This window comes from Salvia splendens, chromosome 9, assembly GCF_004379255.2.
Source record: "Salvia splendens isolate huo1 chromosome 9, SspV2, whole genome shotgun sequence".
NCBI lineage: Eukaryota > Viridiplantae > Streptophyta > Magnoliopsida > Lamiales > Lamiaceae > Salvia > Salvia splendens.
The window spans coordinates 14068428-14082779 of record NC_056040.1 but is presented as its reverse complement, the minus strand read 5'-3'; the positions used below and the strand labels follow the sequence as shown (position 1 = coordinate 14082779).

At 36.4% G+C, this 14352-nt stretch overlaps 3 protein-coding genes across 4 annotated transcripts; 1 reads left to right on the top strand and 2 right to left on the bottom strand.

Moving 5' to 3' along the window:
- Positions 1–163: 163 nt before the first annotated feature.
- On the bottom strand, positions 164–1919 carry LOC121748377. Its single transcript, XM_042142692.1, has 3 exons — positions 877–1919; positions 723–785; positions 164–386 (listed from the first exon to the last, which is right to left on the bottom strand). The coding sequence occupies exons 1-3, from the start codon at positions 1688–1690 to the stop codon at positions 334–336; spliced, it is 930 nt and encodes a 309-aa protein (XP_041998626.1). The 5' UTR covers positions 1691–1919; the 3' UTR covers positions 164–333.
- Positions 1920–2073: 154 nt separating this feature from the next.
- LOC121748376 (U3 small nucleolar ribonucleoprotein protein MPP10-like) lies at positions 2074–6928 on the bottom strand. Of its 2 annotated transcripts, none has more exons than XM_042142689.1 (14): positions 6215–6928; positions 6019–6077; positions 5437–5551; positions 5171–5260; positions 4839–4949; positions 4547–4684; positions 3919–3987; positions 3794–3835; positions 3574–3642; positions 3306–3377; positions 3173–3226; positions 2945–3086; positions 2563–2625; positions 2074–2415 (listed from the first exon to the last, which is right to left on the bottom strand). In XM_042142689.1, exons 1-14 carry the CDS (start codon positions 6863–6865, stop codon positions 2393–2395), a joined length of 1698 nt encoding a protein of 565 aa, XP_041998623.1. In that variant the 5' UTR covers positions 6866–6928; the 3' UTR covers positions 2074–2392. The 2 variants fall into 2 exon arrangements, with proteins under 2 accessions (XP_041998623.1, XP_041998624.1); XM_042142690.1 differs by having other exon boundaries at positions 2074–2409.
- Positions 6929–8188: 1260 nt separating this feature from the next.
- LOC121749188 lies at positions 8189–9742 on the top strand. Its single transcript, XM_042143779.1, has 3 exons — positions 8189–8880; positions 8938–9112; positions 9170–9742. Exons 1-3 carry the CDS (start codon positions 8189–8191, stop codon positions 9740–9742), a joined length of 1440 nt encoding a protein of 479 aa, XP_041999713.1.
- Positions 9743–14352: the final 4610 nt, after the last annotated feature.

Here is a 14352-nt window from a genome sequence, read left to right as displayed (position 1 = left end):
TTTACTAGAACTTGAGGGAATATGAAAACGGATGGATTATGTTTTTCTTTTCTTGTAGAAATTTATTTCAGTTGGTTTGTATTAATATCAGTTGAAAGATTATTGTAAAATGTTAGTAACATATTTTCTGATATATGTGACATGCCTATTTGAAGCACGGACGATAGTTGTATAAGATCTAACAAAGGATGACATTTACAAATAAATTGAGTAGTAGTATTTTCTATTTCAAATTCTCGACTCTCAAATATCCTTTTACAATTTTCAACGCTCACATTTTTACTTTTATCCTTTCTCACAGACCAAAAACAGAGAGGAACAAAGTTATTTGCTTCATTTCATCGATATTAGTTGGGATTCCACCAAATAATTGCTGATAAATAGTCCTGCAAAATCAATTCCCAAGCACCAGTCAGCTCTTCTGCATCAATCCAAATTTTATACTACTAGTACTAGTATAAGAAAAACAGAACTAAAATGTTGGTTGATGCTCTAAATCTTTCTATTTCGACAATAATTGAAAATCATACTATTAATTCATTTACTTCCATTTTACTCAAGGCAGGAATATATTACCCTTTATTAGAAAAAGCGAATTTCATAAACAGTCATACCACATAAATAAAGATGTCCCCCACCGTTACCCTTTATTTTCCTGTAGGTGGCTTTAATCAATCTATTTTTTTGCTATGACTTAAAAACATTAAATATTTATATCATACCTGCTATTCCAACCCACAAACTCCATTTTCTTCTAAAAGCTGCACCATCAGACTGCCCTGCATCTATAAATATACAAGAAATAAAACTCACCAACTAAGCAATAGAACAACAAATTTTCAAGTTTAACAAAAGCAGTAAACATCATTTGATTACCTGAATCACAAGTGGAGGTAGAATTCCAGCTCCCACACATGCACAAATCAATGTGTTTATCAACATCATAACCACACGATCCACCAGTAGCTTCACAGGCCCGGCACAGCACCTCACTCCCTTGAACAGAATACCGAACTTGAATCCCGTAAGCCCACTGGCCCGGCCCGCTCACTTTCAAAGGCGCCACGCTGTAAGCACTGCTGTATCCCTGGCAGTCCAGCCTGGAAAGGTTCACACTCTTCACACTCTCATACGGTATCGAGCAGCAGTCGGGAGGCCCGGACCCGTATACCGGCCCGTCTCGTCTCGGACTAATTATGTCCCAGGCCGGGCAGTTGTAGTACTCGTCGCATCCAAGGCCCGAAACATTTCTGCATGGCATGTGCTTTCCCGGGAAGCCTTGGAAGAGGGGCGATTCGGATGAGCAGCCGAGCAGCATGAACACGTTGTCCGGGCTCGGGCTGAGGTGCGGGGCCCGCCAGGGCTCGACCGCGAAGCCGTTGCCGCGGCGGCCCAGCACGATCGAGTCGCACGTCGACATGTGGGGGTCGTGCAGGACGAGGGACCCGTAGGCGTAGTCGATGTCGAGGACGCGGTACGAGCCTGAGGTGATGTGGAGCATGGCGACGTCGTTTATGCAGAAGAGGAGGTCCCGGAAGCCGGGGTGACCGCAGCCTGGCTGGACCGCGAAAGGGTAGTCGATGGTGAGGTTGCCGCAGAAGGATCTGCAGGGGTTGGTGTGGTTGGAGGTGTGGGCTAAGAGGGGGAGTAGATGGAGAGAGAGGAATAGGATGGGTAAGGGAAGAGTCATTGTTGAAAGTGGGAGTTTAGTGAATGAGAGATGAGAGTGATGGTTCTTGAAAAAAGGGTTTGAGGTGATGATTCTTTGCTTCTTGTGTTGGAGGAATCTTGAATGAATTGTTTAGGCGTTTTGGGTGTTAAATGTAGTTAGTTTGCCAAGATTTGGTTGAACTTTGTGTCTTGTTTTCGGTTTGCTTTATTAGATTTTAAAAGAAAGTGTGATTCTGCAGAATGCTTTATGGGTAACCTAGTTAGTTAAGTAAATAGACTGCTCGATTGTATAATACCAAAGCATGACATTATTAGAAGGGATATGTAAAGATCTAGCAACCAAGAGGCCTTTGAACTGTGAATGAAACAACATTTCCATAATTGAGCTGAAGCTAAGAAAGCTGAATGAAGATTAGCAATAGCTGACATTAGTAATAATAATCGATTCAGGTAACAACAAAGCCTATTTCTTGCGTATAAATTGACAAAAATGGAGGATTGCGATTACAATGGTCGGAGTGTATTTAAGAAAACTCATATTTTCCAAGCAGAGATCAACGCACCAGCAATCGAGATTCAGCGTGTATATATTCTCCTCTGTCTCTTCCTCAGCTTCCCTGGTAGTTTTTTTCTTCTTCCACTTGCATAATAATTGAGGTGTCAGGAATAGAAGAAGGCGGTCACAGCTGTTAAAGGCAGGAAACGTTTCATTCGAACTGTTTCACGATTCCCCGTTCCCTGCGACTTCAAGCAGCAGAAGTAGCAATTAGATTTCGTTCACAATAGCAAAACAAGGAAAGTTCAGTTTTTTTCAAGCTTATGTTGCAGAAACAAAATGTACAAGTCTTTTTTTTGGGGGGGGGGGGAATGAAATGGATGTGACAAAATTACCATTCTCGGGTTTCTTCAATGTGTTCAGCTCTGCCTTTACTGCCATCCGTTTGACAGACTCAGCTGTAATGGATTCAACAATTCAGATGAAAAAGCATGTTAAAGATGACATAAAGTGCAGAGTGCTGCACTAAAATATAACTTAGGAGAAAATATAGAGATCAATTGATGTGGAAAGGATGCTCCTCATGGACTAGTTTCCACAACAAGAACCAGATCATCAAGATATGCACAGAAGAATAAACAACTTGCAATTTATTTTGAAACTATTTAACATGCATCATTACCCTTCCAGAAAACTACATGACAGAAAACTATGTCCTGTGGTTTTTGTAAAGATGCGAGAATAGCAAGTTTAATCACACTCAAATCAATATTTCACCTTTAAACTGTCTTTTCTTCTTTGCCCTTCTCCTCTTTCTATCTGCCTTTGTTAGCTCAGTTTCTTCTTTAATGTCACCTTTACCAGAAAATACTTCTTCAGGAGCTAGCATAGCTGCATCAGACACAGCTAGTGGTGCAACCTACAGACAGAAAACAGTATGAATAAATTTGCTTCATAAAATAATTAATGCAATTGACGATCTAAGTGGCTAAGCCCCAAATGTACCTCTTCCATAGCCAGAGCAGGGACATTTGCTTGTATGGACATGTCTTCAATAACCTGTTCAGAATGATACAATACCATTAATAATCGAAAAGAAGCTTGGAAGAAAATTTGGACATAAATAAAAGAAAATTACCGGTTTCGGACAGAAATGGAAATGAGATAGAGCATCCAACTTCAGACAGAGAGTCTTGAATAGCATACTTGCCTGAGAGTGCAAAGAAAGCTGACTATCAGATTAGGTCAACCTAGTTCTAGTGCAACTATTGAAAAAATCATCTCACGTGGATGACAAAAACAATTACGATAGGAAGGTGTGTGAGTGGAAGCACATAACTGAATAGAAAGTCAGATTAACAGAACAACAAATGACAACAAAGAATAAGGAAATGTAGTTTACACACTTCTTTCTTTTGTTCATCTGAGAAAGACAATGCAGTAGAGACAAGGCCAGTCTTCTGAGCATACTCATCCTGCATTTAAAGGGGGGAGGGAGGTTGCTTAGTATGGTAAGAAAAAGCTCCCAGTTCAACAGGCCAGGAGCCCCAGGACTTGTCATAGATTGCAAACCAACAAATAACAAAACACATAAAATTCAGAACATATTCCACTCGAAAGACTCACCTCATAAAGTTCAGCAAGACCCTTTTTGCTCTTATTTTCATCCTGAAAATTTTGAAATTTGAAGTTGATTAATTTGGCACAACTCAACAAGGGAACAGAGGGTAGAGATTCAGATAGATAATTACCATCTCTTTTCTCTCTTTTGGTGCCTTGTTTAATAAAGTAGGTGGCCTCTGGACATCGTCGAATTGGCTCTAAACATGGTACCAAGCATAATTGAGCCACATCCATAACAATGAAACAGATTTTAAAAGGCTGATGATAGAAACACAATTTATCTTATAACACTGATAACAGGAGAAATATATATTAACAAAATTAAAAGAGCTACTACAAGCACACAGACAACTTCTTTCCAGATGCCTCTCCCCCTTCAGGAAAGTTGAATACTAAAGAAGAGGATAATGCATAACCACCAAACCTTGCAATAGGGAGGGGGGAGCTAAAAGTTATTTTAAAGATTAAGCCAGAAAATATGCTATCAGTCTTCCCCTTTTGACTAAGGAATATTAGGAGTTAAGGACTTCACTATCCTCCCTTAGATCAATGGTTTTCATGATTAGTAGCATGCTGGGAGTGAGACACTGGGTGCTCTCCTTTATCTGTCCTCACTACTCACTAGCCAGTCAAATGAATTCATACAATATAATACTGTACAACAGATATGGCTGATGCTGTTTAAATAGTAAATAAAAGCAGTCTCTAATGCATGAGAACGAATGAAAACAAGATGCAGCATGGAAGCCGACATACCTCAGTTATACGTTTCATAATTAATTCTTCAAGAGATGCAGTGTCCTCCACTGTTGTAACTGGAGGAGGTCTCACATTTTGGTCAAAATCCATATCGACCTCTAAAGCACTATTTTTTGGTCTTTTAGCAGCACTGACCTGCCATTACACAAAGCAATGAAGATACAGGAAAACCAACTTGTAAATATATGATCTTGCCATAAAGCCTCCTAAATCACAGCAAGAACTGGGAAAGGGGGCACCTGGTAAACGACAATGAAAAGAGAAATATTCAAAAGTTGAAATACATTACCTCGCCCTGCATTGCCCATGTCTTTGGTTCCATGTTCGCTCTCTCCATTTCTTCTATCTCAGCACGAAGTTTCTCTAGCTCTTTTTCATGGGTAGAAAGACTTTGTTTTGTCTGTAAGATTAGAATCGAGAAGCAAGAAAAAGAAAGATTGAGAATATGAATTGATTTAGAATTAGGGAGAGCATGGAAAACATATTATTTCTCCTGTTTCTACTACAAAGATGAGAAGCAATCCGAAAAAAGGAAGAGGTGAAGCTTGAATTACTGAGAAACGGGTACTGGATATACATGAAACATCTAAGTAAAGAAATATTTCAAACTCATAGACTCACCTTGCCCTGCAAATTTTCCTTTTCCAGCTCTTCAACCTTAGCACGGAGTTGCCCTAGCTCTTTTCCTTGGGTCGGATGACTTTGTTCATTCTGTCATTACAAGAAACAAGAATATTAAAGAGCAAGAATATCAACGGGTACAATTAAAAGGGATGAGCGGAACAAACAGCTTCAGTTAGATAAGAGATTTCTTGTCCTCACTCCCTCACACAGATGTGGAGCAATCCAAGAAGGAAAAAAGAGGTTACAGGGATAATATAGATAACCTGATCGTGATCATCAATTTCATGTTCATCTGTATCCATGTCATCCGATTCATCATCATACTTAGGCCTTTTCTTCTGGCTGGTTTTCTTTTGAGAAGTAAAAAAGTCATCATACCTAAACCCACAGCAGATGATTATGCATTATTAACCGTATAAAATAGATTGATTAGTTATTTATCTAGTGTAAAACACTGAATAAATAACAAGGAACAACCTTTCTTGAACACGAAAAGTTCAAACCTCAAAGCACTCTATCTGTGTCTAAACAATAGTGCGTGATTATAGCACATCTAGCCAACAGTGTATCTAATAGCTTAAATTAGAAAACTCTCAACTTTCATTAAGTTACATCCAAGTTGTATGAAACAACAAAATGTCGAAAAATAGTACATCAAGTCACAATGCAAGCAGAATCAGTTTGTTAATGACAAAGAACTTTACTAATCTCCATAGAAAAGTTAGATGGAAAAGTAACATGGGATATCCTTGTCTGAAAACCAAGTAACATTGGATATCCTTGTGTGAAAACCTTATACAATAATCTCCATAAGGGAGTAAAACGAAAAATAGTAGCAACCAGACCTCGCATTCTCCATGTCACTCCCATCATCACCATCATCTCCAAGCCCCATAAGTCCAAGCTGTAATAGCCATCACAAAAGTGAACATTAGCTTGAAGACATTCCATAAGCATATACATATAATCGAAAAATACAACAGCTCATGTAGCAAAACCAAGGCTTCGGCTATCTCAAACCTATTTTTTTGCATATCATACCTCATCATCCTCGTCTTCATCATCTTCTTCATTTTCATCTTCATCGTCCTCATCTGCAATTTTACCTCTCTTCCTCTTAATTTTCTTCTCCTTCTTTAGACCATATTCCCTTTCCTCGTCGTCTACCAAATACTCCTCCAATTCCTTTATCTTCAGAAACTTATCCTCTACTCCCTTCACATTTTCTCCCTCTTCATCCTCATCTTCCTCATCTTCATTCCCTTCTTCTTCTCCATCATCATCAAAATCCTCACTCTCACTTTCTATGCTATCGTTTTCTTTAATTTTTCCATCTACACGCAAATCAACATCTTTTACGTCATCTCTATCCAAATTGAATTGCTTTTCGATTTCCGATGGATTCTTCTCGAAATTTCTAACTTGGCGGCGGAGGGAGGAGAGCAGGGGCTGGGCTTGGAGGTCAATTTGCTGCCATATCTGTTCTGCATCAAAGCCTTCCGTCGAGAGACGACTCAATAGAGGTTTAGGAACATAAGGATTGAGGAAAGCGAACAAGCTCTCCGAGGCTAAACGAGCTGACTTCGACAGCTCAGGCGATTGTGTTAAGTAGAGCGCCGGCTCTGTGGATGCAAGGCGGTGAAGAGCCTCCAAACCAGCCGGATTTTCTCCACCGTTAGCGACTGAGGCCATGTTGCCGTTGGTAATGGCGATGTCGGAGGCGCAGTGGTTTTAGGGGTTAGGGTATAAGAAGAAAAAAAGGATTTTTATCGATGTCTATAAAATTTAATAGTACAATTAATCTTTCAGAAATATTTTGATTTTTTCTTCTTTCTTTTCTTTCGTTTGCTTTAATGTTTTGAATTAGTGTTTATTTAATTTTACATACATTATTATTATTATTATTATTATTATTATTATCTCACAATATTTTTTATTTCAATCTAAAAATTTTATGAAAATATATTTTTTAATTATATAGTACTACTGTATTGAATTATGAACTATCGTAACCGTTTATACTCCGAGTTCTTCATACAATTGTTACTATTATTATATAGATAGATTGAAATAGGATGCATATTTAAGGTACCTCCTGAAAATAATTAAATTTGAATATAAATAATAATTTAAATTAAAATTAATTTTTTATCAATTGTATAATTTTTATTCAGTTGTATATGTGAAGTATAACTTATTAAATTTAAGAGAGTTATATTAAATCAATAAGAAAAAAATAGAGAAATTATAGAAAGAAGATTAAAATTTTCTATAAATGAATAGAAATTAGAATAAAAAAGAAGTAGGAATAATGGAGAGAATGTGATAAAAATAAAATGTCAATAGTGCCCTTAGCCTAGAAAGGGTAAAATAGAAAAAACAAATACTCCCTCCGTCCCGGATTAGGAGTCACTTATTGTTTTGGCTCCGGTTTTAAGAAAGAGTTGAAGTGTGTAATAAATGAAGTGAGATGGTGGATTGTTTAATAAATGAAGTGAGATGGTGGATTGTTTAATAAATGAAGTGAGATGATAGAGTGTGTAATAAATGAAGTGGGTTGGTTGAAGGTGGATCCCTTTTGACTTTTTAAATTTAAAAGATATTTATTGTTGACTTGTAAGACAAATTCATTAAATTAAATAAACTTAAGGTATTTAATGTTTCAATATGATTAAGCGTTTTTAATGTAAATTTGATTAATCTTTATTCCTTAAATTTTTTAATCTTGCGGCCAACATTTAACGAAAAAAAATTAAGCCAACTTAAAGGGGAAGAGGCCATCGGCCAACATTTCTCAAACAAATGTAAAGCGGGAACCAATTTGTTCATTAAATCAAACTCCAAATTTAGGAGGGAATTAGTACAATCCATGGAGAGAAAAAATCAAATGCTAAGCTACACCTATAAATACATTCACTCCAGCATTACTATCAAAGACTTCTATTCCACCTACCAAAAAAGAAAGCAAACATATTTATAACTAATTTACCCTCAGAAAATTCTCATCATAGGGCAATGGAGATGGAACAAGAGATGGAGCAGAAGTTGTTTGAAGAGGAAGATCAGTTTCCAGAGGCAAAGCAGTTTCCAGAGGCAGAGCCTCTTCAAGAGGCAGAGTTTGGGCAAGGGCCGAGGGCCTCTCTGAGTTTGAGCAGCCAAGAGAAGAACCTTATTGTGCAGTTCCTTCAACAGCAATGTCGTGCTGGAGCACTTCCACATGGTTCATTGAAAGATGCAGCCAAAAAATTCAAAGTGCATCCAAGGACAGCCAGCCGCTTATGGATGATAGCCAATCATCAAATTGAACAAGGAAAACCTGTTGTCATGAAAGGAAAAGCATCAGGTTATAGTAAGACAAAAGGTAAAGTAAATCTTGATGAAGACAAGTTTAGACACTTGTCTATGCTTGAGAGATCCTCAATAAGAAAACTTGCTATTAAGATGGAAGTTAGCAAGTCCACAGCCGGCAGATGGGCGAAGGATAACAAGATAAGACCACATACAAATGCCATCAAGCCTGCACTCACTGATGCAAACAAAATTTCAAGAATGAGATGGAGTCTTACTCATATTCAGCCAACAATAGCTGAAGGTAAGCTTCTCTATCATGAAATGCACAACATTGTTCATATCGATGAGAAATGGTTCTACATGACAAAGGCTTCAGATAGATACTACCTGTTGTCGGATAAGGATGAGCCTTACAGGTCTTGTAAATAAAAAAGATTCATCACTAAAGTGATGTTCATGTGTGCTGTCAGTAGGCCAATGTTTGGCAGTGATGGGCAGACCATCTTTGATGGTAAAATAGGCATATTTCCATTCACACAGCAAGTTCCAGCCAAAAAGAAGTCAAAGAATAGGCCAAGAGGGACACTTGAGACAAAGCCTATCCCATCAGTTAACAAAGAAGCCATGAGAGAATGTCTCCTTAATCAGGTATGTACATTTATTTGTTTCACATTACTATCATACATTAGTAATGTCATCACTTAGTCATCTAAGCATTCAATCACAAATCATGCACGGATTATTCCTACAATCAAGGCTAAGTGGCCAGCCAATGCAAGCAAGGAGATATACATTCAACAAGATAATGCCAAACCTCACTTGAAATCCTCTGACTTACAATTTGAGGCCATTGCAAGTACAGATGGTTTTAAATTCCATCTAATTAGCCAACCAACCAACTCCCCAGATACTATTGTGCTGGACCTTGGCTTTTTTAGGGCCATACAGTCACTACAAGATGACAAACTAGCCATCAATATAGATGAATTGTTGGCAAATGTTTGGAGTTCTTTTGAGGAACTCACACCACAAACTCTGAACAAGGTTTTCCTAATATTGCATAGCTGTTTAAGCAAGATCCTAGAAGTCCATAGGGGCAACAACTACAAAATACCCCACTTGAACAAAGATAGGTTGAGTAGGACACTAGGGCATCCTACCTCACTTGAGGTTGAAGACAATCTGGTAAGGGAAAGCTTGGAGTATCTACTACTCCCTGAGAATGATGTGGGTGGCTCATATCACATAGGGCATCTAAGCAATGTGTTAGGGTTGTAGATAGGGCACTTAGGTCATGGGGTTTACAATATAAGCATCAAAATAGGTTGGTGTTTAGGATGTAAACTTGTTTTTTGGTTTGGAGCCTTTATTTTGGGTTAGGGTATATAGGCTGCATTACAGCTCTATAAGCTGCAGTATGTATGAATTGTAGGTGTAACTGCTGTAAGTGTGTGTTTTTGTTTAAAAACCATCACAAGGGACCAATCGCACAAAATCAGAGCCTCCAAACCATCAAAGGGGTGGCTCTAATCATAATAATCCAACAAAGGCAGTGTATACACATAATAGCATGCATCTCTCAGAAAAATTTCATCACAGAGGACCAATCACACAAAATCAGAGCCTCCAAACCATCAAAGGGGTGGCTCTAAGCATAATAATCCAACCAAGGCAGTGTATACACATAATAGCATGCATCTCTCTGAAAAATTTCATCACAGAGGACCAATCACACAAAATTAGAGCCTTCAAACCATCAAAGGGGCGGCTCTAAGCATAATAATCCAACCAAGACAGTGTATACACATAATAACATGCATCTCTCAGAAAAATTTCATCACAGAGGACCAATCACACAAAATCAGAGCCTCCAAACCGTCACACAAAATCAGAACCTCCAACATAGCCAAGGCAGCAATATTCCTCAATCAATTCCATAGAAACAGCCTTCAAACCCTATACAGGGGGTGGCTTACCTCAGAAAAAATACTCACAGATTAGAGGAAATCTTTCATGCTAGGCAACAAGATCAACAACATTGCTTTCTCATTCTCGGTGTACTCCACCTTTGATGAAGACGGTGGTTGAGCTTCAGAGTCCGCAAAGGGGTGGGACGGTGGTTGGGTTTCAGATCTGTCGAAGACCCCAGCCGGTGGAATAAAATTCAGATTCTTGGACGACCGCAGATGGTGGAGGTGTTTCAAACCCATCAACGCCACCAAACGGTCGTCGATTTCCCGATCGGTGGTACCAATCGACCGCTCGTTCGCTTTCCCACCGGTAAAGGACCTCCGGTGGTGTTTCAGGGACGATTAGGGTTTCTGGTGGTGCCTCGAAAGATGGCAACGATTCAAACTCCGGCGTTGCAACCCATTCATCGGCCATGAGACGGCAACGGTGATGGAGTAACGGCGGGTTTAGAGAGGCGATTAATCGGAGGCGACGATTAAGTTTCGTTCCAGATCGAAGAAACACAGTCGGGAAGGTGGAGAGAGAATGATCAAAGTCAAATGAGGGTAGGGTTAGGTGGGTTGGGGGTTGGGGTTAATTAAATGTTTGATTTTTATTTTGGTTTATTTTAATGTGGATAATGGCATTTTTTATGTAATTTTGATTAAGAATGGGGTAAAATTGTATGACCAAATATGAAAAATTCTAAATGTGAATCTTAAACTGGGACAGACTTTTATGGCAAAAAGTGACTCTTAATCTGGGACAGAGGGAGTAGTAAGCTATGGAAGAGTATCTCAAAAGAATTTAAATATTATCCAGATACTTCATATACAATTTATTTTCACCAAATACCTCAAATATGCATTTTATACGTATTGTGTACTACTTTTTGTTTTTCGCTCTTCGTTATTTCTTGTAAGTAATACGATAATTACTCCCTCTGTCTGCGAATAGAAGTCTCATTTTTTCCTAGCACGAGTTTTAAAAAATGTTTAGAAAATGGGTAGAAAAAAGTTAGTCGTATATGAGTCTCACTTGTATATATATATATATATATATTAGTTTTAAATGAAATATGAATGAAATAAGTTAGTAGAATATTAGTCTTATTATCATTTATGATAAAAAAAATCGGGATTTCTATTAACAAGTGGACTGAAATGAAAAAATGGACTCCTATTCGCGGTCAGAGAAAGTAATAGACAAGTGGTTATCAATTAACGAACTATGAAACAATCACTAACTAAAATTTCTAATTTCTTTGATTATACAATAGTGGTTATTAAAAAATCAATCATATCTGATAGCGTCATGTTAGATTTAACTACATCTTAAATTTATAACTATTATTTCCTTCGTCTCATAAAAGATGACACATTTATGGGATTACATGATATTTTAGAGGATTTTTTTATATATTAAGTGGAGAGAGATAATATAATTTTTATATTGTTGTGAGAGGAAACTAAATCTAGTACATCCAATGTGAAAACAAACAGTTTTCTTTAGTTTCCACAGATGTCAAATAGTAGCTGTAAGTATGTGACTATGTGTCTCTGTCAACTAAGGTTTACTGACGTCTAACTCGTGTGTAAATAATGTCAATCAGGGGTATTAATGGAAACTAAAATTTGTTATTTATAAGTAACTTTCAGAAATATCGCAAAGCTTCAAACTCATATAATTATCTCGATTTAAACTATTTATTCGCAAAAGATACATCAAATTAAAGGTAATTTTATATGGATTCTAACAATATCCTAATTGCATATGTTTTAATAAATAAAATTTTATAATATATTTGAATTTTAAATATTTTCGACATTCATGTCAACACATGGGTGTGTTATATTGCTAACTCATCCTTTAATTGCTAACTACAACTAAATGGTAGACATTAGATTTTAAAATCAAGGGCCAAGATCATTCAACTCCGAGTATCAATACATTGAACCAAAAATGTCAATTAGGGTATCTATGTCAATTAGCAACAAATTAGTTGTAACTAACTTTTAAAAAATATCTCAAAACTTAAAATGCATATAACTATCTCGATTTAAATTATTTTTTTCACACAACATATATCAAATTAAAGATAATTCTATAAGGATTCTAACGAGATCCTACATGCATATGTTTCGAGGTTAAAATTTGATAATATTTTCGTAAATTTTCACATATTTCGTCAACAGTTTTATGTCAATATAACCAACATAATATGTCAACTTAATGCATGTAAAATGTCAATATGAAACTGTGTTGACATATTCAAAACATGGTATTTATATGTTTAATTCATTGTGTTGACATTTTGATCTAAACCCCTAAATTTAGAGTTGTTATTATCTTTTTGGTATTAAAAAAAAAACGAATTTACACATGGCAATGAGCATTAAATTTTTTAAATCTTATGGTGTTAAATTAGTTGTAGTTAGCAATTAATGAGTGAGTTAGCAATTGATCACACCTCTGTCAACACATACTATATATATAATGCCAATTATATGCATGTTTAATGTCAATAAAATTTAGTTGACATATTCAATTCATTGAGTTGACATGTTTACTATACCGCTTGAAATCACTAGAATCACGAAAACTACCATGTATAAGAAATCATTAAAAGACCATTTTTGAATTAAATGATACAAAATGAATTTCCACATGGCACCACTACATACCACTAGATCTTTTAGATTTAATGGCTAGGAATTGTTATTAGTTATCGATTAGCAAGTTGGAGTACTAGTTAACAATTGAATAGGAATATGATCAATTGCTCTACTCCCCCGTCCGCAAATAGAAGTATCGTTTTTTCATTTTAATCTGTCGCAAATAGGGGAGTACTATGAATGGTAAAACTCTACATTTCATTAACTCATTCCACTCACATTTTATTTAAAACCAATAAATACAAGTGAGACTCATATACCACTAACTTTTTCGATCTACTTTTCTTAATATTTTTTAAAATATGTGCCGGAAAGAAATGAATCTACTATTCACTGACTGAAGAAGTATTTGTTAATTATTAATTACTGCCAATTCTTGTCCATTAGATTGAAGGATCTAGTGGTATCTGCAGGAAATTTATTTTGTTAGATACAATTTATAATGATGAAGATAGATGCAATTTATAATACACTAAAACAAGATTACAAGATATGGTCTTATTTAATTTTTAGATCATAGACCTTTTCATGGATCTAGAAATGTACAATTCAAAGTGTGTAATTACAGTTCGGCCCCAATAAAGATAGACCAACTTTCCTTTATAATTTATTCTAATCAAAATAACACATTTTTCAAAAAATAATCTTTTTATCTGTATTTTACTCTTTTCTATTTTATACAATTTTCAGTTGACACGCAAAACAATAGTACTACACAATATAAAATCTGATGTCTCCCAAAAATTGAATTATTTTACTAAGGAAAAAGTTTCCTTGAACTGAGAGATTATTAATTAATAAATGAATAAAGCAATTTGCAACATAAAGAATTTCTCTAAAATGATATTTTTATAGTATAAATTTTTTCTTTTTATATAATGATGATGATAGATGCAATTAGTTCCAAGTGAATCATAAGAGACACGTACAATAATTGAATTGGCACATTTTTATAAAATCAATTAAAAGATGGGTCCCTAAACCCATAAAAAATTGAAAATAAAAAGATGGGTTCAATTATATTACTACGAAACCCAGCTTGAGGGGCATTAGGTAAAGTTGTGTTACTACTATATTGGTAGGTTTCCCAAAATTCCATCTAAAAGTGTTTCATGGCTTATGCTGCTGTAGTATCTCTTATGAACACCATCGAGCGCCCTCTCGAATCCTAGCGATCAACAACTCACTAGATCTGTATATAAGGAGCTGCAGTCCCTGCTCCAGACCCTCAAAAGATTGGATACAGGCGGGAGCAAGCGCAGC

Bases quoted from the DNA above. Each gene is read 5' to 3' on its own strand.
- LOC121748377 (XM_042142692.1), bottom strand. From the start codon at position 1,690: ATGACTCTTCCCTTACCCATCCTATTCCTCTCTCTCCATCTACTCCCC. The intron at 786-876 runs GTAATCAAATGA...GTATATTTATAG, and splicing joins TACCTCCACTTGTGATTCAG to ATGCAGGGCAGTCTGATGGT. The intron at 387-722 runs GTATGATATAAA...TTGATTTTGCAG, and splicing joins TTTGTGGGTTGGAATAGCAG to GACTATTTATCAGCAATTAT.
- LOC121749188 (XM_042143779.1), top strand. From the start codon at position 8,189: ATGGAGATGGAACAAGAGATGGAGCAGAAGTTGTTTGAAGAGGAAGAT. The intron at 8,881-8,937 runs GTCTTGTAAATA...TGCTGTCAGTAG, and splicing joins GATAAGGATGAGCCTTACAG to GCCAATGTTTGGCAGTGATG. The intron at 9,113-9,169 runs GTATGTACATTT...GTCATCACTTAG, and splicing joins GAGAATGTCTCCTTAATCAG to TCATCTAAGCATTCAATCAC.
- LOC121748376 (XM_042142689.1), bottom strand. From the start codon at position 6,865: ATGGCCTCAGTCGCTAACGGTGGAGAAAATCCGGCTGGTTTGGAGGCT. The intron at 5,552-6,018 runs GTCTGGTTGCTA...CTGTGGGTTTAG, and splicing joins AGTGACATGGAGAATGCGAG to GTATGATGACTTTTTTACTT. The intron at 2,626-2,944 runs GTGAAATATTGA...AATCCATTACAG, and splicing joins GAAGAAAAGACAGTTTAAAG to CTGAGTCTGTCAAACGGATG.